The sequence below is a fragment of the Acomys russatus genome, chromosome 21, assembly GCF_903995435.1.
Source record: "Acomys russatus chromosome 21, mAcoRus1.1, whole genome shotgun sequence".
In the NCBI taxonomy this organism is placed as follows: Eukaryota; Metazoa; Chordata; class Mammalia; order Rodentia; family Muridae; genus Acomys; species Acomys russatus.
The window spans coordinates 17,254,328-17,279,128 of NC_067157.1; the positions used below are offsets into that span (position 1 = coordinate 17,254,328).

Below are 24,801 nucleotides of genomic sequence, written 5' to 3' on the forward strand. Positions count from 1 at the left end.
TGGCCTCGAACTCACAGTGATCCATCTGCCAGTGCCTCTGCCTCCCGAGGGCTGGGATTAAAGGTGTGCGCCACCACGTCCAGCTGGACTTGATTTGTTTGGGGTGCTAGGGCCTGATTCTGACTGTAATAATGCCATGGCAGTTCTGCTTCTAGGTCCTATACCGAAGGGCCTCATTCCCACTCTGGGAAGTTTTATTCTGGTCAGAGGATTGGACAAAAAACTGTGAGGAGACCTCTCCAAGAATACTCTAAGACTTCGTGAACATCTATGTGGTGACCCTGGTTGGTTTCCAGCATCTTCACTTGCTGGAGGGGTAGATTCTCCCTCTGTAATTTCCAGTTTACTTAGATCACTTTTGTTTGTTTGTTTGTTTGTTATGATCGTAAAAGGGGGCAACACGGGATGCCTAGGTCCTCTGGTCTGAGAAACAGCCCAATCCTCCTTCTATTACTCTTTGGAACATCCCCTTCACTCCCCCCCCCCAGCCCCCCCCCCCCCCAAAGGCCAGAGTCGTTGGCGCGTCGCCCTCCCTACCCCCAGGGGGCGCCAGCGGTTCGGAGCCCGTCTATTCTCGGGCGCACGCTCTCCCTTAGTGGCGCCGCGGCGGCTCCAGCCTCGACTCCCAAGTCGGCGTCCAGAGCTCCCCGGCAGCCAATCAGGACTGTCCATGTACTAACGGGGGCGGGGCTGCCGAGGGCGGAGGAAGATGGCGGCGGGGGCTAGGTGAGGTGTTGGCAGTGGCGAGGGGCTCGGGCGCGGGCGCGGGGGGTGGGGGGGGGACGCGGAGCGATGGCCCGCGGCGGCCGCTGGGGAGGATAAGACGCCGTCGCGCCGCGGGTGTGGGCCGGAGGGAGGAGACGGTGCCCGAGCGCCACGGGACTATGACGGGGCTGTACGAGCTGGTGTGGCGGGTGCTGCACGCGCTGCCCTGCCTGCACCGCACGCTCACCTCCTGGCTCCGCGTTCGCTTCGGCACCTGGAACTGGATCTGGCGGCGCTGCTGTCGCGCCGCCTCCGCCGCGGTCCTAGCGCCGCTCGGCTTCTCGCTCCGCAAGCCCCCGGCCGTCGGCAGGAACCGGCGTCATCATCCCCGGCACCCGCACTGGGGACCGGCCGCCACCCACCCCCGGCTGCGCTGGCGCGCGGACGGCCGGTCCCTGCAGAAGCTGCCGGTGCACATGGGCCTGGTGATCACCGAGGAGGAGCAAGAGCCCAGCTTCTCAGACATCGCGAGCCTCGTGGTGTGGTGTATGGCCGTGGGGATCTCCTACATTAGCGTCTACGACCACCAAGGTGAGGCCGGGTGTCGGGTGGGAGATGGGGTGTCAAGGGGCGCTTCCGAGTCCCGGGGACTACGTGTCTGGCCAGTTGGCTCCTCTGTCGCTACCGTGCGTGGCCGCTGCCCCTCCAGGCCCTGCGAGTTTCCGTGGCCCTCGCCCTTAAGTATAAATCACAGAGCCGGCGCTTTCGAGGAAGGGCGATCAGTTCGATTGAGCATTGACTGCATCTTTGGATTTGGTTGTGTTATTTTTAGCGCTTGAAAAAAAAATATTTATTGTAGTCCGTTAACGCAGATGGTTATCTGTTTGGCTTTGTTTCACAAAAGAGGCAACTGAGATTCAAAACATTAACTGATTCGCCCAAGGTCACAAAAGTAGTAAGGAGGAAATAATTGTAACCGGCCCGTGTGTGCTTTCAAAGGGTTTCAATGCCCTCATCTTCAGTGAGAGCAGGCGGTGGAGGATTTTTAAACACGACCCGCGCGCTGTAGGTTTTCCAAATGAGCTTTTGGAGTTAGGTGGCATTTGAGTTGGGTATCTGAAAAGTGTGTGAGAGTTTAGGTAGGCTCAGAACAAGATGGTGCGCTCCTGTCTGCGAAGCCTTGAGTCATGAGTGGTCGTTTGGCCTCTGCGGCCAGCACAGCACTTGATGGAGTTGGCTTCCTGTACGTTCTAATCGAGGCAGTGAATTTCACCACAGTTTTGTTAAAGTACAAAACTCAACACTCACTTCGTGGCAACAGGCCTAAAGCACTATTTCAAGTAGATGCCTTGGAATCTTGCCTTGGTCTCCTGCTCACATAGGTGATGGATGACATTTGGGGAGTAAAGTTACTAGTAGAAAGGAGAGAAATTCTGAAGAGAGGAACCTGAGAGTTGGTGTAGAGGAGATGAAATTTGAGCAGGGCATTGAGGACTAGGGGCAAGGTAAAGTGGAGCTTCTAAATGTCAGGGTTGGCTTCCCGGGCAATCCTAATTGCGGCGTGTTTCCTTAAAGGTGTGAGGAGGAGGAGGGGTTGGGATTGGTGTGCAGGAAAGAAAAAAAAAAAAATGACTGTTTCGTTCTTGGTTCCGTAACTTGCCTGTAAGCTCCAGAGAAGCAGTTTGAGTTTTACCTTTTTAAGTCTTTATCAGCGAGATAGGTAATTGTAGGGCTTGGCGAGGGTAGGTAGGGCTCCCTGGCCGCTTCCTAGTGTCTTTCTGTCTCTGTCTCTGTCTCTGTCTCTGTCTCTGTCTCTGTCTCTGTCTCTGTCCCTGTCTGTCTCTGTCTCTGTCTCTGTCTCTGTCTCTGTCTCTCTCTCTCTCTCTCTCTCTCTCTCTCTCTCTCTCTCTCGCCGCTAGCAAGGGTTGTGGCTCTGTAGGAACCCATCATCCGAAGTGATGATTTGCCCTATAGGGTCAGAGAAGTTCCTGGCGGAGGCGGCAAGAGCGGTAGAAGTCAAGGAGGGGACACGGACTGCCTAAACCAGCGCAGTCAGCCGTGTGGGATATAATAAGGCAATAAAAAAAAGAAAAGAAAATTAAAGAGTTAAGTAATGTGGTTTGACTTATTTCCAGTAGGAAGCAAAAGGCGCTGAGCTGTTTGACCTGACTGCAGGATTACAATACAGTCACACTTCCTTGTTCCTGCAATTCCTGTTACTGAATTTCTGACGTGACTCAAGTCCTGTGTCATATCCCCTTAGAGGGAAGACTGCTGGCAACCACGAGAACCAAAGGGAGGTTAAAGGAACGTGTTTTACTGAGTAGACCTCAAGGATTCTGTGTCCTGCTATAAAAACATTTTTTCCTTGGGGATATTTTCACAGTTTGAATAAGAGAGCTTCAATGGACCTCTCCTGGCTTTTGACTGATTTGTTCATTCAGTGAGCCATAATAGTTGGGCATATATTAAATACCATACCTTTTCAGGCATGAGTAAATGCAAACGGAACCTAAGATTTTAGTGAAAGTCTGGCTGCTAATATAATTAATTGTTCTGGAAAATGGCTAGTTTTAGATAATGAGGAAAAATAAGGGAGGGGAGGGGAGGGCAGGGAAGATAGCTGAAAGGCAGCAATGTAGGAAGAGGTAAAATTTTAAATTGGGTGATCAAGAACAAAGATTTTTAAATAGATAAAGATATTTAAACTCTATTCTACTTCCTCCAGTGCGCTTCTATTTAAGCTTGTTTTTGTATAGATATTTAGAAAAATTTATATTCAAATTTTAGAAAAACATACACATGATTGCTACATTCATACCTGCCTTGGTATAGAGTCCGCAGTATAAACAGTCGGAGGGCGGGGGTGTCTCCTGTGCATTAACGCAGGCTGATACATAAATAAGAAATGGCAAGTATGTATGAAAGACTTCAGAGAGAGAAAAGGGGAAATTCCTTAGAAGTGCTCTTGTCCCCGTGGGACTCTAGGAAGAAGGGAAGGTGACATTTGCATTGCAGCTAGCAGAAGTTGCTAGGGTTTGGAGCTTGAGCACTACCCTGTGCCTGTATGTGAATTGTAAATGCCACCACTTTGGTGAATCTAATAGGTGAGTTTCTATAACAGGATGTTGGAAAATAAAGTAAGATGAATGCTTAGCTGCTCTGCTTATACGCTGTTCTGTAGAAATCTGCTGCAAAGTTCAATGTTTTAAATTATTATGTCTTGACTCAGTACTGTTGGGCAATTTTCCTTGGGGTCACATATAAAGATTGTAGGCAGATAACTGGCAGGGACATAAAGGTTGTCATTATATGTCATCCAGTTTGTGCCTGGTTTGGAGAGAGGAGGTGGGCATCTGTTTTCACCATGGTTCCCACGTTGGTACTTTATGAGCTTTCTTAGGCAATAGAGGCCGCAACATGACCGATTGTCTCCAGATCAGGTGTTCCCAGAATCAGACCAAAGCTGCAAGGCTGTAGGACCTGCCTTAAGCAAGCAGTCACATATCTGTCCTGTGTGAAAGAAGTAGATTTAATTCTCAGTGAGAAAATGGCTAAGTGTGTCTCAAGGTGAGAGCCAAGGGAAGTTGCCAGCAGCCAGCTCGGAGACGAGCTTATTGATTTAATTTTCCCCGAGCCTACATCTCTTCAACCTCAGCTCTGTATTTAGATAATACTCATTCTGATTATCATGGGTTATAGGTTGCTTCTAACATTAGACTAAAATATCTACCGATACTTACTTGGTTTATGTCTTCCTGGGAACTGACAGCTATGTTTGCTTTTGTGGGGGGGGGGGGTGTCTTGGTGGATGGCTTTCGTGCCTCAGTCTTCTGTTGTGCTGGGATTACAGGCATGCGTCCAAACCTGGCTTGTTTTGGTTTTGATATTTTTTTTTTTAATGAGCTCTTCCTGTGCTGCCCAACTATGTGTACTCGTGTACTCATTCATGTGAGTATGCTGTATTTGCTTCCCTAAAGCTGCAACTGTTCATCTGCATGGCTTAAAAAAGAAATAAACAGTGGCAGTGGCAGTGGCAGCATCGACAACAAAACAGCACATTTAAACTGGGTGTGGTGACTCATGCCTTTAATCCCAGCACTCGGGAGGCAGAGGCAGGCGGATTACTGTGAGTTTGAGGCCAGCCTAGTCTACAAAGCAAGTCCAGGACAGCCAAGGCTACACAGAGAAACCCTGTCTTGAAAAACAAAACAACAAAAAACCCGAAACAAACAAAAAACACATTTAAAGGAGATAAATCTCTATCATCTATCGTGTGTGTGTGTGTGTGTGTGTGTGTGTGTGTGTGTGTGTGTGTGTTTCTGGGAATCAAACTGTGGGCTGAGCCCTTGTACTTTCTCATTATATTTGCACACTTTTTTGATTATGGTAATTTCTGCTGTATTCATTCATTGGAAATTGAAGTTTTCTTAGAAGATGGGTCAGGAGTTTTTGAGTTCACAGTTCCCATTAGGAGAACTGACTATTTTGTCTACATGATTATGATTTGGGAAATGATTGTGATAGGAACTGTGTTGAAAAACCGTTTCTTAAATGTGTTTTGTGTTACAGCCTTAGGCTGTTAGGCTTTCTTGTGTTCCTTTGAAGTACACAGTGCTCCCAGTTGTCCGGATGGGCACCTGTCTTCATTACCCAAGCGTAGGTGTTACCACACTTACTGTAGGTTGTTTAGGAAAGTTTGAGAACGAGTCCTTGAGTGTTTACAGGGCGCACTGATTGATTTATCACTCTCACGGATCAGCAGAGTTAAGGCAGTCCTGTTTTTATCAAGCTACTTACGTGGCGTTCCTGCATGCTGGAGTTTGACCTTAACATAGAACAAAAGGTGCTCTGCCACTTGCCTTATGTAAGAGTAATCATGGGCTGGGGATGTAGCTTTAGTGGGTTTAGTACCGAGGCCCTGCACACAGACACCTTACACACTTCTGTTGTTACAAGGAAGGAAAATCCCAAATGTTCGGTTTTACCAGTAAAGACTCAGGAGCCAGATGCTGGGGTGAAAATTTGCTAGCCTAAAGAGGCAGAGAAAGCTCCCAGCTGACCTTCCTACTCAGCTCACGTCCCAGAAGGAACGAGCTTGCTAGCTCAGCTGATGATACAGGAGGAAAAGGCCAAGAGCTAAAAGCCAAAGAGCTAGAGAGCTAGGCTGAAGAGCTAAAGATCATCTTCTTCTCCACACTGTCTTAAATACCCATCAACTCAAAGTCCCTCCTTTCTGTTAATCCCAGTCAGCTGGTTTCTTGTGCCACCTCTTGACCTAGGCTTAGCTTTATTCAATTTTGTGTACAGAAAGCTCTTGGATTAAAGGTGTGTGATAGGGCTGACAACACCATAATCACCTGTAAAATGAACAGAAAGTTCTTGGATTAAAGGTGAATGTTAGGAGGGTTGAACCACACCAAACAAAAGACAGGCTTTTACAGTTCACAATCTCAGGGTTCACAATGGGATCAAATATCCTATAACACATTTTATCTTTCACACTGCTATTCATCTGTGAGGATAATTTGGGGGTAGTGTTATTTATCCTAAGTTGAAATGAGTCAGCAAGATACTATTTTCTGTAGGAGATTCAGCAGCAGGACTGCAAAAATATTTTGTTGTTCTTTCTGCTTTTATTTCTTTGTTAGTAAACCTGTCCTGTGTAGTGTGTAGCTTTTGGGTGATTTCTCACACTAGCCATAAAGGGGCTGCCCAGGGTCACCCCAGCCTTTGCAAGTTATTTCTCACGGATCGCTGTACCTCATATTACGCCCACATTTAGGCTACTCGCTGTCTCCTCTTTCTGGAGTGGTCACTTTCTTCTGTGCACATGACTATATCGCTCTGATCCTGTGAGTCTGCCCTTTTACCTCCGGTTGGTGTCTCTTGCCTCAGTCTTGCCTCTTTCTTTCTTTATCCTGGGATTTGCTATACTGTTGGGCACCTCTAAAAATACTTAGTTTTCTTAGTGTGTGTTTGCACTTGAAGCCACACAGATAGCGGCTCTACTTCTCCTGTTTGCTTCTTTCAGGGTGTGCTGGCCAGTGTGCATTCTTTGACTCCAGGGAGGACTTTTCCTGGTGCACATGCATAAGGAACTGAGTTGCAGCACAGCTCTTGTTTCCCCGAGAGTGGAAGCTACAATCCGTCAGGCAAGGAAATTAGTCAGTTCTACTTTGGCCTATGATATCAATACTAGCAGGAGGTAGTGTTTTCTTTTATCTTTTTTTTTTTTTCTTTTTTCTTTTCGAGAGAGGGTTTCTCTGTGTAGCCTTAGCTGTCCTGGACTCGCTTTGTAGACCAGGCTGGCCTCGAAGTCACAGCAGTCCACCTGCCTCTACCTCCCAAGTGTTGAGATTAAAGACATGTGCCACCATGCTTGGCTTGTTTTGTTTTTCTCTGTGTAGTCCTGGCTCTCATGGAACTGGATTTTCAGACCATGCTGGCCTTGAGCTCACAGAGATCCACCTGCCTCTGCCTCCCAAGTGCTGGAATTAAAGGCGTGTACCACCACACCTGGCAGGAGGTATAACTTTTTTTTTTAAGATTTATTTATTTATTATACAGTGTTCTGCCTGAATGTGTGCCTGCAGGCTAGAAGAGGGTACCAGATCTCATTATAGATGGTTGTGAGCCACCATGTGGTTGCTGGGAATTGAACTCTGGACCTTTGGAAGAAGAGACAGTGCTCTTAGCCTCTGAGCCATCTCTCCAGCCTGAGGTATAACTCTTAATATGATTGTTCCATGTGGTGAATTACAGAGATGCCAGATGTATTGAAAGTCCAAATGCATTCATAAACACTACCTGGAGGATTTGCTGTGGACGGGAACCTCTGTCCCTACTGTATACCTTTAAGTTATATCATCCTGTCTTGCTTTACCTATCTTGCTTTGTTTTTTGATGTGAGGAATGATTTTGTTCTTAATATTCTTCTGTTAAACTATAGTACTAAATCTATACATTAAGCCTGTTTAGTCTTTCGTTTGTTTTTCGAGACAGGATTTCTCTGTGTAGCCTTGGTTGTACTGGACTCACTTTGTAGACCAGGCTGGCCTGGAACTCACAGCGATCCTCCTGCTTCTGCTTCCCCAAGTGCTGGGATTTCAGGTGTGCACCCTCACTCCCAGCTGCATTCAGCCTTTATAAAGAAAATTTATTATTTTTAATTTGTGTGTGTGCTTCTCAAGTGCAGGTATTCTTGGAGGCCACAAGAGGGCAGTACATCCTCCAAAGTTAGAGTTACAGGCAGCTGTGTTGGTGCTGGGAGGTGAACGTGTGTCCTTTGCATGCGCTACACATGCTTTTAACTACTGAGCCATCTCTTCAGCCCCTTGTATTAAATTTTAATAGTAACAATTATTTTTTGTTAGATTCTTTAAATAAAACCATTTAGCTACTTGGTATGGAGGTATGTGTATCTCATTCATGGAGGTCAGAGAACATCCTGCGGGAATTGGTTCTCTTTTATCACGTGAGGCTCAGGGGGATTGGACTTAGGTCTCCAGGCACAAAGACAAGAGCCTCTACTTGTTGAGCCTTCTATCTTACCATCCCCTTAGTTGAATTCTTAGTGTGCCATATGCTATGCAAAACCGCAGTAAGTCTAAAAGATTTCCAGCAAAAGAGACAGAGAATAAAAAAGCCAAAAGACATATCCCTTAAGGAACCAGGTCTAGAATTTGAACCAAGTTTTCTTTAAAAGCTTTTGTTCTGATAGCTTTCATGTGGACTTCCATCATTTAGAGAACAGACAATAATAGTCCCTTTGTGTGTTGACTATATTGCATCATCTAATGCATTCATAAACTCTACCTGGAGGATTTGCTGTGGGCGGGAACCTCTGTCCCTACTGTTCACCTTTGTAGCTTACTCTTTCCTGGCACTTTGCATTGTATCTTGGGTATCATGGTACTGACATACATGTGATAGAAACTTTTTATAAAAGGCATTTTAAGGCAGATAGTTTCCTTATCTCACTGATCTAAATGTTTGCCCTGGGCTGTAGGATGCTTGTTTAATCATCCCAGTTTAACTTTATGGAGCTCTTGTTCTCTATTGAATTGTGCTTCATGAGCAGAGTTAAGTCATTTTTTTTTTTTTTTTTTTTGCCCCCGCCCCCCAAGGTTTCTTTCTCTGTGTAGCCTTGGCTGTCCTGGACTCACTTTGTAGACCATCTGGCCTTTAATTCGTATTGATCTGTTAAGATTAAAGGTGTGCAGCACCACACCCGGCCAGTTTGCCTCTGTGCTTGTTTCATCCCTGATGTTGATAAAACAGGCAGACATTAAGTAAAATATAGCCGGAGCTGAGAAAGTCTGTGTGTCTTCAGCTAACTCACTCCTTGTGATGAAGGCCTTAAAGCCATTGCATGAAGCCACTGGCCCATGTTTGTTTCCTTCCTGCAGTATGTTAACATTCTAGCATATATATTGATATGTGAAGTGTCCCGAGGCTCTCCATTAAAATAAGAGAGTTCAGTGACTTATAAGGATTTGTGTTTATGACTGTGGTAGTCATGTAAAAATTAAAAAATTTTTTCATTTAAAATAGTTGTACTTTTAAGTATGTTTTCTTGTCCAAAGGTTCACCTCCAATAGTGTGATGATTGTGTTTTACAAAGGTTAAATGAAGGTAGCCAACAGGTAATTTACTTACCATACATCTCTAGGCATTGAGTATAAGGAAATAATGCTTTAATTACATAACTAGAAGAGACTGTTTCAGTGCTATTTTTCTTTGTCTTATAAATTCTTTTTGCTAGATGTTTCTTAAAAGGTCTCTTATAGAAGGAACAATTGTAAAAATTCTAGTATCAAAAGATATGTTAAATGTATATTTTAAAAGACTTTTTCTCAGGTGTACATTTCATGGGAGTTTTGAAAGAACCTTTAAGAAGTACAGACAAGACTTGTTGAATGAAAACCTGTGTAAACTTAAACACGTGCCTGGGCAGGAGGAGCTGGACTTTGAGACCTGGGCGTAGTCCCAGGATGCATTTCCCTTTCAGAGCAGAGATTTTATAGGAGACCCCACTAAGAATCCTGAGAGTGTCTGTAATCCTATAGGTAGATTGGTGGACTTACTCCGTTTGAAATGCTGGTGCTATTCTTGGTTTCTGCAGCACCATGTTTGTTTGGATTTCTTCCTTCCTTTTTCCTTTTTTTGTTTTTGTTTTGTTTTGTTTTTTTGAGACAGGGTCTGTCTGTGTAGCCCTGGCTGTCCTGGACTCGTTTTGTAGACCAGGCTGGCCTGGAACTCATGCGATGCTCCTGCCTCTGCCTCCACCTTCTGAGTGCTGGGATTAAAGGTGTGCGCCACCCCGCCCGGCATGGGTTTCTTGATTCACATGGGAACCTACTGAGTCACATGCCTGGCTTCTCCTGTGTCTCTTGTAAATGTGAGGCGCTTGTGGGCCCTTGTCTTTCTGCTCAGCTTGGCCATGATCAGCTGGTAAGTGGGTGTGGGCAGTTTAGTGTTGTCTCAGGTGTCTCCCCTAGCGGGGATGGTAAGTGTCACTGTGCTGCCATGCAGTTTGTACCTCTAGCCCCCATGACTTCATAACTTCAGACTCTGTATCTCCAGTATTATACTCCGAAACAGCACTCTTGAAAATTCCCCCAAATATGCCCTCACGCCCTAGCCTTCATGCTAGAAAATAAAATTCAAGGTCACCGAGTTGTTCATGTTGGAAGTTGAGCTGAGTATCTTCTTACATTCTGTCACAGTTGTAGCTTGTCATCAGCCCCTTCTTAGCCTTGTATGGACTCCATCTGATGTGTTGCACTTGTATTGGTGTCATCTGTCCCACCCAAATTTCAGTAGCCATCGTGTTTGATGTGTGTTACTACACTAGCCCCCTGATTGGTCTTTATTTGCATCCTGACCCCTCTATAATTCATTCTTCACCTATCAGCAAAGTAATTTTTTGGGGTGGCGTGGTTGTGGCTAAATCCAGGGCCTGTGCCTATTCTGCCACTAAGCCAAGTTTTTATCTCTTGCTTTTTCTGAGAAAGCATCTCACTGTAGCTCAGGCTAGCTTTGAACTCACCATGTTGTCTAGGCTGGCCTTGACCTCAACATCTTGCAGCGAGCGTCCCAGTCGTATCGTTATCGGTGTACATGGTGCCTGGCTGCATCTGTTTTATCTTTAAATAACATCATTCAAACTCTGAATAAAACACTTCAGAGATTCCTGTTGTACTTAGAATGCTTTATTCACTGCCAGGACTAATGGGCCTCAAGTTGTATGCCTTTCTTCCTTCCTTCCTTCCTTCCTTCCTTCCTTCCTTCCTTCCTTCCTTTCTTTCTTGTATTCTTTTCAGTGTCTCTGGTCTCACATAACATCCCTATTCCAGTTTCACCTCTGTTGCTGTGATAAAGCACTCTGACCAAAGGCAACTCAGGGTAGGAAAGGTTTTATTTGGACAATTTACAGCCCATCACTGGGGGACGTCAGAGCAGGAGAACACTGCTTGTTGCTTCTGTCACAGGCTGGTGCTTAGCTCCCTTCCCAGGGCCTAGGACCACTGCTCAGGGAATGTTGCCATCACAGCGCGCTGGACCTTTCTGCATCTGTTCACAGTCAAGATAGTCCTCCACAGACCTGTCCCAGGTCAGTCTGATGGGGGGGGGGGATCCCGCAGTTGAGACTTTGCACATAACTTTTGACAGTGTTAAAATGATAATTAAGTCAACTGGGACAACTCTTTCCGTTTTCTTGCTAATTTTCACGTTGGTACTCTTCTTTCCTTTAAAAGATGAGCTCCGAGTGCTGAGAGAATATACGACAGAGCTATCTCTGTACTAGCCGGCAGCCGAGGTAATCCTCATTTCCTGGTGGGCTGGTGTGTGTGGTGTCTGGGATTTAAACCCAGGGCCTTAGAGCAGGCTAGGCAAGTGTTCTACCACCTAACTCTATTATCCAGTTCCAGAAATATCAGCTTCTCTGTTTTGAGACCAGAACAGAGTCAGCCAAAATGTTGTTGATAAAATACCAGAATTAAGATGCCCATGAGGATGGCGCAGGAAGGATCCGCGGTGTGTGGGGGCAGAGCAGCACAAACTGCAGCGCCGCCTGCTGCAGGAGTGCAGTGTGTAGACACACACCAGGGCGCACCCAGAGCCGCAGGAGCACGTGTGTGTTATGATGGGTGAGGGTAGCAGCATTCCAGCGTGTTATGGAGGAAGGTCAGAGAACATTCTCTTGTTGCCTAAACTTTGCACTTAGTTTTTAGTACCACAGTTACAAACATTTCTTAGAATATAAAAAGAAACACATGTTGGCTGTCAAAGCACATAGCTCATGTTTATAAAGAAACAACAACAAAAAAGTCACCTGTTTTTTTCTGAGATGCAGCTTTCCTAGCATAAACCTTGTTCTTTTGTGGAAATCGGAGATGTGTGTGTCCTTTTGTATATGCACTTGTGTTTTCAAAGCTGACTTTCACTAACTTTTTCTGTTTATGTTTACTTTCCTTTGGGAAATCAAGCCTTTGTAACATAGTTATAGAGCAACAAATCAGAAATTCCTTACATCATTACAGACTTAGGCTAGCTCCCAGGTTCTTCTTTAAGAATATGTGTGTGCCCTGTGAACCTTCTCAAGCCCTTTAAACAAGACATACAACCCAAACAAAACTACAGAAAGAAAAAGTGCCATGGAATAGTTACTTCTGTTTCTGTGATAATACTGTGTGAGACACTTCCTTCAGCAAGACCACACCTCCTAAGCCTTCCCAGACAGCCTGGGGGGGGGGGGGCGGTTGGCATTCTCATTCAAACCACAATGGGCTATTACAGTGTAAGCTAATACTTGCCGGCTTTCCTGACAGCTCAGCAGCTAAACATGAGTGCCGCCACTGCCTCTCCAGAACCCATGCCAAAGTGGAGAAACCTCTCCACAAAGTTGTCCTCTGACTTTCGTAAACATGACAAGTGCACCCTGCCTCACCACACACACACACACACACACACACACACACACACACACACACACACACACACACCATGTGCGCGCATACACACCGAGAATAATAAATAGTGAGTAGTAATTTTGACATAGATTTCAGATCAAATCCTTCAACACCTAAGGTCAATTGCTTGACCATCTTGAATCTGTTTCCTCGTCATTAAACGCTAGGATTTGCTGCTGCTGCTGTTGTTACTATTGTAACTCAGGCTGGTCTTGACTTCTCAGCCCTTCTGCCACAGCCTCCTAACTGCTGCTGTTATGGTCAGGCTCAACAAGGTTTGGCTTAAAATAAATGGTTAAATTGCAGTACTATAGTCTGTTTTCTCAAATTGGGTTTTCCTTAAATTGGTTAAATCCAAATGTGTGCTCACCTTTTTCATTCCATCATCCTTGGATCAGGCACTTTAGGGCGTAGAAGGCAAATAGGGTAGATTATGAAATGAGAGAAAAAAAATTCCACACGCCTTGTGCAATTACTCGAGAAATCTGTCAGTCAAAGCCAACCTTCTTTCTATCTTGTGGCCTTTCTTTTGCATCATGTGACATGGAGGTAGACTGAGTGCTACAGAGAATCGTAAGCTAGCGATACTTACATACTTAATGGGTGAAATGAATGCCCTGAGTATGATCAGCTAGAGGGGTCACACTGTGTGGCATTGGGGATCATTTCCCTCATGATCTGTTTCATGTAAGCCTCAGACAGAAACTGTCGTTTATAGTTTAGCTGTTGGTCTGCCCAGCTCAGCCAGGAGCAAGGTTCTCTCCAAGTTTCTGCCAGTCTTTATCAAGATGCTTGTCTGACTCTGCTCTTCCTTGTAAATTCTGCTTACAGCCAGGAAGTGTCTGCTTGTATTGTGAGAGGTTCCTGGAACCCAGTTTCCGTTCAGTGGTCTGCCCCTTTAGGCTTTGTTGTTAGTTGGACTTTGTGCACTGGCAAATTACTAAGTAAACACGGAGCTCCTTTTATATGGAAGGTGGCTTGGGAAAGAGATGAGTAAGCTGGAAATACACAGGTAGGAATGCATTTCAGTGGTGGAGGTAGCTGGCTGAGTTAGTGCTACTTTTCAAAGTGCACTTAATTATTAGTGGATTTGAACAAAATCCATGTTAACTGGGGGAGGAATGGGATCCTGGGAAAGGTCTCGGGAGGTAATGACACTTCAGCTGCCCTGTTGAGAGTTGAGAGACTTGTCCAGGGGTAGGCCAATGAAGGCCCCACAAAGGATAGGGGCTTGAGATGCGTAAGGCAGCCCTTAATTTGCTGATTATAGAGCTACATTATAGAAGTAGGTTGACTTATGTCCTAAACATGTATTATTTCTACCCATTTACTGTGGAAGCATAGCCAGCAGTGTTCATGTTGAGTGGCTTATTGCATTTTGAAGTCATGAAGAGACTGAACCTGGAATTGCCAAGATGGAAGATGTACCCAAAGCCAGGTGATTTGGTAGCCTAGTGAAACATGCTGAAAGGGCAGGAAAACCTGCTGGAAGGTATTTGTGAGATCATAAAGACGGCTGCACTGACTGGAAACTACAGTGGTAGTGGACAGAAGAAATGGGGCTATAGAAACCATTGCTCTAGAGGAGCCAGAGATCTTAGCTTATTAGTGGCATGAAAGTGGTGATGCTGCAGAGAGAAGGTGCCTGCGTAGCCGAGCAGGCCATGCTGCCCTTAGAAATAGAACTGCAAGCCTGCCGGCTCACTTCATCCTGTGCTCACTGCGCAATAAGCCTAAATGCATATAACTTACTTTTACAGCGTTCCCACCTCCCTTTTGATAAGAGGTTTCAGCCTCAGGCCGTAGCCCAGGTACCCTAGAATTTAGACTGTAGACTGGGCTGGCCTCAACCCACAGCCATCATGCTTGTTTTGTAATCCCTACGTGCTGGGATTACAAGTGTGAGCTACCGCGCCCTCTCCCAACTTGGTCTGGTTGTTTTGAGAGCCAGCCTTTTAAGACACAGTGCCAAGTTTTCACTGCTCACACTTCCTTGTTTACAGAACTTTAAGGTAGAATGGGGTGTTGGAAGGAACTGGACATATGAGGAACAAAACAATAGCTTTTTGCTTAAAATTTGAATGTTTTCTTCAACATGATGCCTTTACATTAATTCTGTACAGATAGATGATGCTTGCTCTGTAGACCAGGCCAGAGACTGGCCTGCCTCTGCTTCCTGAGTGCTAGGATTAAAGATGTGCGCCACCATGCCCAGCTGGCTTTTTTTTTTTTTCATACATGTGAGGTTTTTGACTTGACCTTTGTGACATCTGTAATGATCAGTGCTCAAATACGCCTGTTCTGAACATTGCTTGCTACACATAAGTCCTAATTATACCCACTTTCCTCTGAAATTATTGTGTATTTTTTTTTTTTAATTCAAACTTGCTTGGATATGGGTATTCCAAAATAATCACTTTTTGGGTGTGAGCATGGTGTTGTCCCAAGTGTTACATAGCTCAGGCTAGCCCTGAGCTTGTTTTGTAGGAAGGCTGACCTTGAACTCCTGAACTTCCTGCCGCCACCTCTCAAGTTCTGGAATTATAGCCTGCTCTACCACTCTTAGCTCTTACATTCACTTTTATATTTCCTAATTTCTCACAGAAAACGCCCACTTCTCTTTAAAAAGGTTTTATTTTACTTTTTAATTATATACATATGTGTGAGGGAATGTGCACACATTGATTCCAGAAGAAGACATGGGCTCCCTGGATGTGCAGAAATCCGTTAGGCACTGAAGAGCATTACCTAACCTGTTGTGGTTTATTTGCTCATAATTTTCTTTTTAAGGTATTTTCAAGAGAAATAACTCCAGATTGATGGATGAAATTTTAAAACAACAGCAGGAACTTTTGGGTCTAGATTGTTCCAAATACTCGCCAGAGTTTGCAAACAGCAATGGCAAGGATGTTCAAGGTAAGTGTGCACGGGCATTTGGATGGACACACAACAGGCGTTGTCACATTCTTCATTAATCTTGCTCTGTTAGTCTTTATTATCAGTACGTTATCTTGCTAAAAGATAATGTTCAAAAATGATAAAATAACAATGACATCATAAAAATGAATCCATGATAAAGAATGTATTTAATCGGGAAGACTTTATAGTCCTGTGAACAGAGAAGCCTAGGAGCAGATACATTTATAATAGTGAGCTAGTGAGTTTATATGGCATATAATATGAAAGAACGTTTGTAAGTAATACTTTTGCGTTGTTTTTCCAGAGCTGTAACAGTTGTAAAGCAGCTTCCACAGTCAGATACTGTGTGCACATGCCCCCGAAACATAGCACTCTTTAGTCTGTAGTGTTCTTTTAGGTTACTGTTAAATTGACTAGGGGGTTAGACTGCGTTTGCAGGTGGTCTCTTTTATAGAAGCTTTACTCACTCTACAAGAAGTAATACAAATTACTTTTGGTGTTTAGAAAAGGTGATGTATAAAAGTACCCCCCCCCCCCTTTAGTAGACCTGGAGTGCATGCCTCCCTCCTTTCAGAGGCCATAAGCAGATTTGTTTAGATACTGACACGAAGGACTCGCGTGGTTCCTTGTTATCACAACTGTGCCTTTAGTTTGGTCTGAACTTCATAAAACTGATTTTGAAATAAATATGGAAGAATGTGCTTTAAACATGATCTCGTATGTTTTTCTTTCTTTCTTTTTTTTCCTCCTCTAGTTTTAAATTGCCCTTCGGCAGTGAAGGTGCTGTCTCCAGAAGATGGAAAAGCAGACCTCGTGAGAGCTGCGCAGGACTTTTGCCAGTTAGTAGCCCAGCAGCAGAGGAAAGCCACAGATTTGGATGTAGATCTGCTAGATAGTTTACTTAGTAAGTCAGAAATGTTGCTCATTTTGTCTTCCAAAGAGACAGATGAAAGAGAGTATTTAAGTTCTGTTCATTCAGTACAGTCTGGTTTTCGCCTGGCTTGGTGGGTTCATGCTTTAATTCCAGCATTCAGGAGGCAGAAGCAGGCAGATCTTTGTGGTCCAGACTAGTTAGCCAGGGCTGCATAGTGAGACACCATTTTGAGGTGGGGACTGGGACTGGGGAGTGGGGAGTGCTGGACTCCTTTCAGTTCTGATTTAATGACCCACATGTGAAAATGATTTCAAGATTTGGAACTTATCCTTGCACTTAACATGAAGATTTAATAATAAAAAATGATTTTTTTTTTCTTTTTTTGTGGGGGTATGTGTGAGGGCAGGTGAGTAGAAGATACCCTTTTTGGAGTTGCTTCTCTTCCTCCACTGTGTGAATGTGGATGTAGCGCCGCAGGCTTCGTGGGGCCCTTTCCCCCACCCTGAGCCATCTTGGGCTTTAGTGTGTTGTCACTCTTTTCTGTCCCTCTTCCAGTGCCTTCCCCCTTTTAGTTAGGGTTAAACAACTTAATTATGAGGCAATCTCCCAATTACAGCCTGTTCATCTCTCCTTTCTGTATTCATTCTGTTTGCTGTGCAGACAGCATTATATGTTAAAGTTATTTTTATAAAGCTGTGTTTGTTTCTTAGTTTCCCTCTTAACCCAGCTATCACACAAATAATTGAGACTCTTTTATGTTTATTTAATAAGTTTCACAACACAATAGTTATTACTTTATTCTTAACCCTCTAAGCTACTCTGGTTTTCTCCCAGTGAACATCCCAGAGATAGTTGTACTTTGTAGCTTTTCCTGCTCCAGCTTCTCTCCTGATGTCACCTGGACCTTTTCCACAGCTGAATCCCCTGCTTCCTCCTCATAACTCCTCCTCCCGAGTCTGGCAGGAAGGCCAGCCCTAGTCTTAACCTGCTCAGTGATTGCCTATAAGCTGCTTTATTGGAATATCAAGGGACAATTGTGAGCAGTGTTTACACAACATTGAGATAGGAGATTCTCAGAACATGGCTTGTAAACAGATATGTGTATGGGGGGCACAGAAATCAGCATTTGAATTACACAATAACTTTATGCCTACAATTGTAGGTGTCATATTTTGCTAAAATTCAGCTTTCTATGTAAATGCAGATACATAAATATGTATAGGTAGTCCCCACCTCACCCCATAGTGCTTATGCAAGTCTTTAGTTTGCTTTGGAGTCCCTTTAGGAACTTTTGCCTTAATTTCAAACATGCACAAATTTTTTTGGGGGGAGTGGCCAATTATAGTTATTTTATTAAACTATTAAGGTAGTAAGAGCAATATTTTTACTTTTAATAAGTAAGTTGAATATTACCATTTCATCTGTAATTTGGTAAGATTCATAGATATCACTCACATTAGTAGAAACTCATTAGAACGGTGAATAATATTTGAGAGTGCTAAGAACCTTGTGTGAACAGACTTTCAGGAATCTGCAAATTAACAGCCTGGAGGCTGTAGTATATGCCACCAGTATGCCAGCACCATGTAGTTCTTCCAATATAATCTCTCTCTTCTGCATAAAGAATACAAAGTGTTTCCAGCTGTAGTAGGGAATCCAACTGGAACATAGAACCAGGTGCTGGGAGGTGGTTCAGGAGTTAAAGTCTTTGCTGCACAAGCCTGCTCAACTGAGTTGAGATCTCCAGGGCCTATGAAAAACAGTGTAAGCATCTATAACCCTAGCACATCCCACTGGGAGATGAAAAATGGAAACTGTAGAACCAAATACAAACTGCACATGTAAGGAAAAAATATTACGACTATTAATCTTGTCCACAGAAAGAAACTGTAGAATAATTCAGAAATTATGACTTAAGTGATCGTTATAATAAAAATATTAATATGCCAACTCCCTTACCATAGGTCTTTGAACACATTGCCTGCCTTAATTGCCCTTTCCTTGATCCTCTAGATTATATGCTTATATTACCATTATTCTTTCTTTCTTTTTTTTTTTTTTTTTACCATTATTATTTCATACAATTATCTGTGTACCAATGGGATGGGAAAAGGAGACAGATAAAATTACAAAGCCAGTAAGAGGTTTAGCTGGGACAAACCAGGCTTTGCAGTTTTAAATTCTGCGCTCCACATTTGTGAAACCACAGAGAGCTTGTACTTATCGTTAGAGTGGTTCCTTTTACCTACTCCAGCGGTAAGACTTTTGTGTGTGTGAGAAACAGCTTTTTTCCTTATCAATACATTTTGATTGTATTTTCCCTCTTCCCTCAACTCCTCCCAGATCCTCCCCATTGAACTTTATGTTCTTTCCCTCTCTAAAAACAGACAAGAACAAACACACACACAGCAAAAAACAGAACAAAACAAAAAATGATAAAAGCGCGCGCGCACACACACACACACAAAGAAAATCAAAATAAAGAACCAAAAGACAAAAAAAAAAAAAAAAAAAAAAAAGCCTAAATAAGCCAGGAGTGGTGTCAGACACATCGAGACAAAGCTGAACTGTGCACAGGGTTTTAAATGAGGGTTACACCAGTGAGAGGAAATGTGGTTGGTGTTTGTCTTTCTGAGAGTGATGTGTTTTGCTGAAGAGGATTCCCAGCTGCATTCATTTTGTCTTCATTTGCCTACCATGGAGCTTTAGTAGTCATCCGAGGACTTGCACATTGGCTGTGCATAGACATCTTAGGGTTCTAAGACTTCAGGGATCTGAGCACGGCACTTGTAACTTGCATTGTAATTGATGCCGTTTCTCAGGTTGTCTTGGCCCTGACTCTACACTGGGTTTTCTTCCTGTCCTGGCCTTTTGTCCCTCCACGTGGGTAGTTTGTCACTCAGTCATGGCTGTAGGATTTTATGTGAGCCCTGTTTGTAGGATCTTCCTGTTAAGGGTCTGGACATTGAGCCTGTATCCTCAGACCAGCACAACTGTGGTCCCAGCCCCCAGGCCCCTTAAATTTCACACTTGTCCCCTGCTGCATGTACCATCCAGCTGTACATGTACTGTCCAGCTGCATGTACCAACCATGTCATTGGGCAGTGAGAAGCAAATCCCTTCCGGTGCTCTTCTCTGCTGTTGACGGGGTTAGAGATGCGAGGCTCTGGAACAGTCCCAGACAAGAAGGCCTTAGACGCCTGGTGTTCTGAGTTGAAACTTTTGTAGTTTTAAGGGGTAATTGCCTGCCCATGGTCACACCCACTGCTCTTGAAAGGCTGGTTTTGTTCTGTTGTTTTAAGAAATTTTTATAGAGAAGATCTGTTCGCTTCATAGATTTCTCTCTCGCTCCTCTTCAACCCCCCAAAGAGAATTCTTTGTAAGTAGTAGTGAGAAAGGAGGCAGATGCCCTTCCCTCTTCCTTCTTTCTTTTTGTTGTCGTGTTCTGTTTTGTTTTTGTGAGACCGGGTCTCATTATGTAGACCAGGCTGGCCTCAAACTCACAGAGATCTACCTGTTTCTGCCTCCTGAATATTCTTTTTTTTTTTTTTTTTAAAGATTTATTTATTTATTTTTTAAACATAAGAGTTTAGGTACCCTGGGAATCCAGGAGAGGGTGACAGATGCTGAGAGCTACAGTTCTGAGCTGCCTGATGGGTTCTGGGACTGAACTCTGGTCCTGGAAGAGCACTGTGAGATCCTAGCCACTGACCCACCCCTCCAGCCCCAAGAGGGCTAATTCTTGATGAGCCTTTTCTTTTCTACAGTTACTCAGTTCTGGGGCCAGTATAAGCAGTTATGTCCCCAGTGCTGAGACAAAAGGGACTTGGGAGGGTGAGAATAAAGTGACTTCATAAGGTGATCAGCACAGTTGGATGGACTTCTGGGAATTTGCACATTTGGAGTGAACACAGTTCTGGTGTTGGTTTGGAGGGTGTGGGGCTGGGGACATTCAGATGAAGTTCTGAATGAGCACAACAGGCAAGGAGCCCAAGAAGCTTTTGTCATGTTTGTGTGTAAATGGTACATTCTAATTTCATGTGTGTCTTTATTTCCAAGGTTCACATGGGTTTCCTGATCCTGATTTAGTGTTGAAGTTTGGTCCTGTGGACAGCACATTAGGCTTTCTTCCCTGGCAAATCAGATTGACTGAGATCGTGTAAGTAACTGAAAGTTGTCCTAGATCTAATGGCAAGACCTCATCCTTCATCTCAGGTCTGAAGTACGGTGGCAAAACACAGGGCTGTTGAATTAGTAAAGTGTGTGGTTGTGCCGATGTGTGCTGTTGACATTAAGTATCTCAGGGGATCATGAATGGACAGTGTCTGAGTGCTGGAGTTGTTGTTGCACAGAAAAGGCAGGAATGTGCCCAGGCACGGTACTGACAAGACGCTCGTGTCCCAGTGACAGCGGGAAGCACAGTGAGTGTGAGGAGGAACACAAGGAAGACTGTGGTGTTTACAGATGCTGCACAGAGCCAGCTCTGTTGGAGTGATAGTGCGAAGAAGTGAGGCGGAGGCTTCAGAGTCTAATGGGTGTAATAACGAAATGAGGAGTGGACTGGGAGGGCAAGCAGCCTGAACCACAGGCAGTACAGGAATGGCAACTTCGCATGGCTACAACTGGATTGGAGAAAACAAAAAGACAGTTGAAGGGGCCATACCTATGATTTTGGGACAATGAAGGGAGTAAATTACTTATAGAACAGGGTTTGCAGACTTCTAAAATGGCCAGAAAATAAGTATGTTAGATAGTTTTCGGGCCATGTAATATCTTTCTGTTTAACCATTGAATTTGCCTGACTCAGCAAATACAGATAAATCAACACACAGCTCGTGAACAAGGATCACTGTTAGTTACAGAAATAAGCTGTTAAGTTGGGCATGCATATACTTCCTGTACCCAGGAGGCTAAGACGGGGAAAATTTGAGGCCAGCCTGGTCTAAGTGAGTTCTGGACAAGCCTTAAACCTTGTCTAACAAATAAACAGAGTGTTGTTTGTTGACCCCTTGTTTAGAATAAAACAGGCAACTCTCCTCCCCCCAGATAAGGTTTCTCTGTGAAGCTTTGACTGTCCTGGATCTTGCTCTGTAGACTAGGCTATCCTCAAACTCAGAGATCTGCCTATCTGTGCTGCTGCTGCTGGGACTAAAGGTGTGCACTGCCATACCCAGCTAGAAAAAAGATTTTATACCCTTAAATATATTCCATTTCTACATCATGAATGGAAAAATGCTAGAAATCATTTGTGCCATGAGTGTTATTTACTGACTGTACATAGTACTTTATTAATCTGGCAAAACTTTGGAGAGGAAGAGAAATGGCTCCCAAGGTTTTATGCTGAATAGAAGAATTGTTGTTGGTTTTGTTTTTTGTTATTGTTTTGTTTTTTGAGACAAGTTTCTCTGTGTAGCCTTGGCTGTCCTGGACTCCCTTTGTAGACCAGGCTGGCCTCAAACTCAGAGCGATCCACCTGCCCCTGTCCCCCTAATGCTGGGATTAAAGGCGTGCGCCACCACACCCGGCCCGGAAGAATTGTTTTGAGAGGAAATCTGAAAGTAAAGGAATCCTCACTTAGAAAGGGAGATGCAGATGATTTCAAGGCCATAGACGTTAATGGAACCACTTAGTAGAACATAGGTATGCATAGTACTGGTGACTGGGTAAGGTTAAAAAATGAAAGATCACCTGTGTCCTCCAAGTGGTTGGCCTGTCAAAAGAGAGGATCTCTCCAAAGTGCCCTTGAAGAAGAAGAGTCTGAGACTAGAAGAAAAAGATAATCGCAAGGAGGCCTGAGAACACACATTAGAGTGTGCTGACTGTCCTCACTCACTGCACAGTGACAGAAGGGAAAGCAGACTGGGCTGAGCTCGGTTCTATAGGTCTGGTTATCCTCACGAGAGGTTTTCCAAGACTTTGAGGAACTTCTCAGGTTCCTGCGAGGAAGTTAGTGGGAAGTGGTCTGGAGAGAAGACTGTTAGAGTAGGTAGGTCTTGGCTCAGCTACGCAGCTCAGTAATGTTACTTGGGAAAATTGGTTGGATTAATCTATTGTTATTTTTGTTATTGAGACAGGGTCTTTCTAGTCCTGGCACTTTGTATAGACCAGGCTGGCCTTGAACTCAACAGAGATCCCCTGCCTCTGCCTCCCAAGTGCTAGAATTAAAGGTGTGCACCACCACTCCTGGCTACTGTTATTTTTCTAAATGGGCATTTTAATGTAGAGTTGAGGACTTAAGTGACACAGGTGGCAGATACCTAGCACACACCGGGTTGTCCATTGTACCTGTGTCTTTAGATTTGTCCTTGCTCTCATATTTTGTTGACTTTTGTCTGTGTTTGCATGCTGTCCAGGAGCCTAAGGCCATGGTGTACTTGGACCCTCTCGACATGTGTTCATGTTGCCTTTTACATGCTTGTCTTCACAGTATGAATGTTTCCCCCAGCAGTGGGCTTCGATGGCTTTACTGGTTGCTCACTCTACCACTGTGTGGAAGTACATGCGCCTCTGGCTGAGCCTAAGCCTGGCTTCCTCCAGCTGTTGATGGCACTGGCTTACTGTGACCATGTAGAGTTCTTACAGTGAAGTTGAGTGCATTGTTAATACACCGGACTTTTTAACCTTAATGTATTTTGCATTGTGAATCTAACTCGCTATAAATGACTTTTCTCTTGTAAAGAAAATGGCAGGTTATTTTTGCTTGAGCTGTCTTAACAATGAATTTGACAAGAAGATTAGCCTATTCTGTGTATAACTTACTTTTTTCTGCTCTTAACTTCCATCCAGATACCCCTCCTCATATTACCGTGCATCATCTAATTCCCGTCCCTTGTGGGTTTCTTTTTTTTTTTTTCCAGCTCTTTGCCTTCCCACCTAAACATCAGCTATGAGGACTTTTTCTCCGCCCTTCAGCAGTATGCGGCTTGTGAGCAGCGTCTAGGAAAGTAGTGGTCCCTGCTTGTATCGGATGACTTCAGGCTTGTGGAGAAAAGGACCCAAGTGACTCTGATGTTTACAAAGTCCCTATAAAACCCTGTACACACCTAGTTCATATTCCTCATAATTTATCAACAACACAAAAAAGTGTCTTACTTGAGAGTGAATGAGTGTGTGAATGTGTGCGTGTGCGTGTGCGTGTGTGTGTGCGCACGTGTGTGTGGAATAAATTTATAAATGGGGCATGTTGGAGAATGGAGCGCATAGACGTACAGGTGAAGCACGTAGCGGCAGTGTGTGTCTTAGGGACCGAGAGACTCGGGCTCAAGGCCTCGCGTCCTGCTACTTCCCTGTTTTTGTGGGGAGTGGAGGGAGAGAGCAGAGCTGCTTTAGTTGTTTGTGGTGGCTGGGATAATTCTTGTTCAGTCTTTCTTAGTGACCAAACTTTAATTTTTAAGGATAGTATGTTGACTTACTGAGGGGAGCATCCTCCTTTCGAGTGACCTGCAGATCCTCCGGATGTTCACGTGCTGGCTATTTGCTCGCCTGCAGAGCAAAGGGAACGTCCCCGGATTCCGTCCATTTCATTTCGTTACAGTGAACAGTGTGACTTGAGAGGACTGGTCTGGCGTCTGTCCTGGGTTATAAAGGTCATTTGAAAAAAAAAAATTGTACGACACTGAAGTACAGAACATAAAACTGTTAAACCTGAATTATGAATTAGGCAATCAAAAACAAAAAAGGTGAATAAACAATTATCTTAAAGGTGGAAAATGTTCTTAAAGGACAGTTTTGATTTCCTTATTTGTGTGATGACTAGTATGGTATATAGTACCCAAAGCATTTAAAAACTATTTCCACAGCCGTGCGTGGTGGTACATGCCTGTAATCCCAGCCCTCGTGTGGCAGATCTCTGTGAGTTCGAGGCCAGCCTGGTCTACAGAGTGAGTCCAGGACAGCCAGGGCTCCACAGAGAAACTCTGTTTGGGGGAAAAAAATTTTTCCATTAGCTTTTTATTTAAACATTTGAGAGAAGTTACTAAGTGACTTGCTCCTCTGGAGTGGCACCTGGGACTGTTTTTCCCCAGAAATTTCAGTGACAACTGCATAATGGTTCAGTAGGATGGCACCTGTACTGCCAGTCTGAGCATCATTGAACTTGATTTTCTGTGTTCTCTTGTGTTATAGAGAACAGCACTGGTTCTGACAGAGTTGAATTCTTCATAGATGCTCATATTTTTTTTCCCACACTGCTAATTTTTGGGTGGAAACCATTCTTCATATTTGATGGACAGTTTTCAGACAACTTTTATCAACAAGTGTAGAAGAGCCATGTGCATTTGGAATAGAGCAGTTTTAAATACTAGGCCTCAGAATTGAAAAAATGGC

General features: G+C 44.2%; 1 protein-coding gene across 1 annotated transcript; it reads left to right on the forward strand.

Moving 5' to 3' along the window:
* The first annotated feature begins 776 nt into the window (after positions 1-776).
* Positions 777-23,950, forward strand: Nus1 (NUS1 dehydrodolichyl diphosphate synthase subunit). The gene is made up of 5 exons (XM_051164182.1): positions 777-1,296; positions 15,474-15,599; positions 16,357-16,506; positions 20,536-20,635; positions 23,334-23,950. The coding sequence occupies exons 1-5, from the start codon at positions 885-887 to the stop codon at positions 23,422-23,424; spliced, it is 879 nt and encodes a 292-aa protein (XP_051020139.1). The 5' UTR covers positions 777-884; the 3' UTR covers positions 23,425-23,950.
* The last annotated feature ends 851 nt before the right edge of the window (positions 23,951-24,801 follow it).

Bases quoted from the DNA above. Each gene is read 5' to 3' on its own strand.
- Nus1 (XM_051164182.1), top strand. From the start codon at position 885: ATGACGGGGCTGTACGAGCTGGTGTGGCGGGTGCTGCACGCGCTGCCC. The intron at 16,507-20,535 runs GTAAGTCAGAAA...TTTATTTCCAAG, and splicing joins TCTGCTAGATAGTTTACTTA to GTTCACATGGGTTTCCTGAT. The intron at 20,636-23,333 runs GTAAGTAACTGA...TTTTTTTTCCAG, and splicing joins ATCAGATTGACTGAGATCGT to CTCTTTGCCTTCCCACCTAA.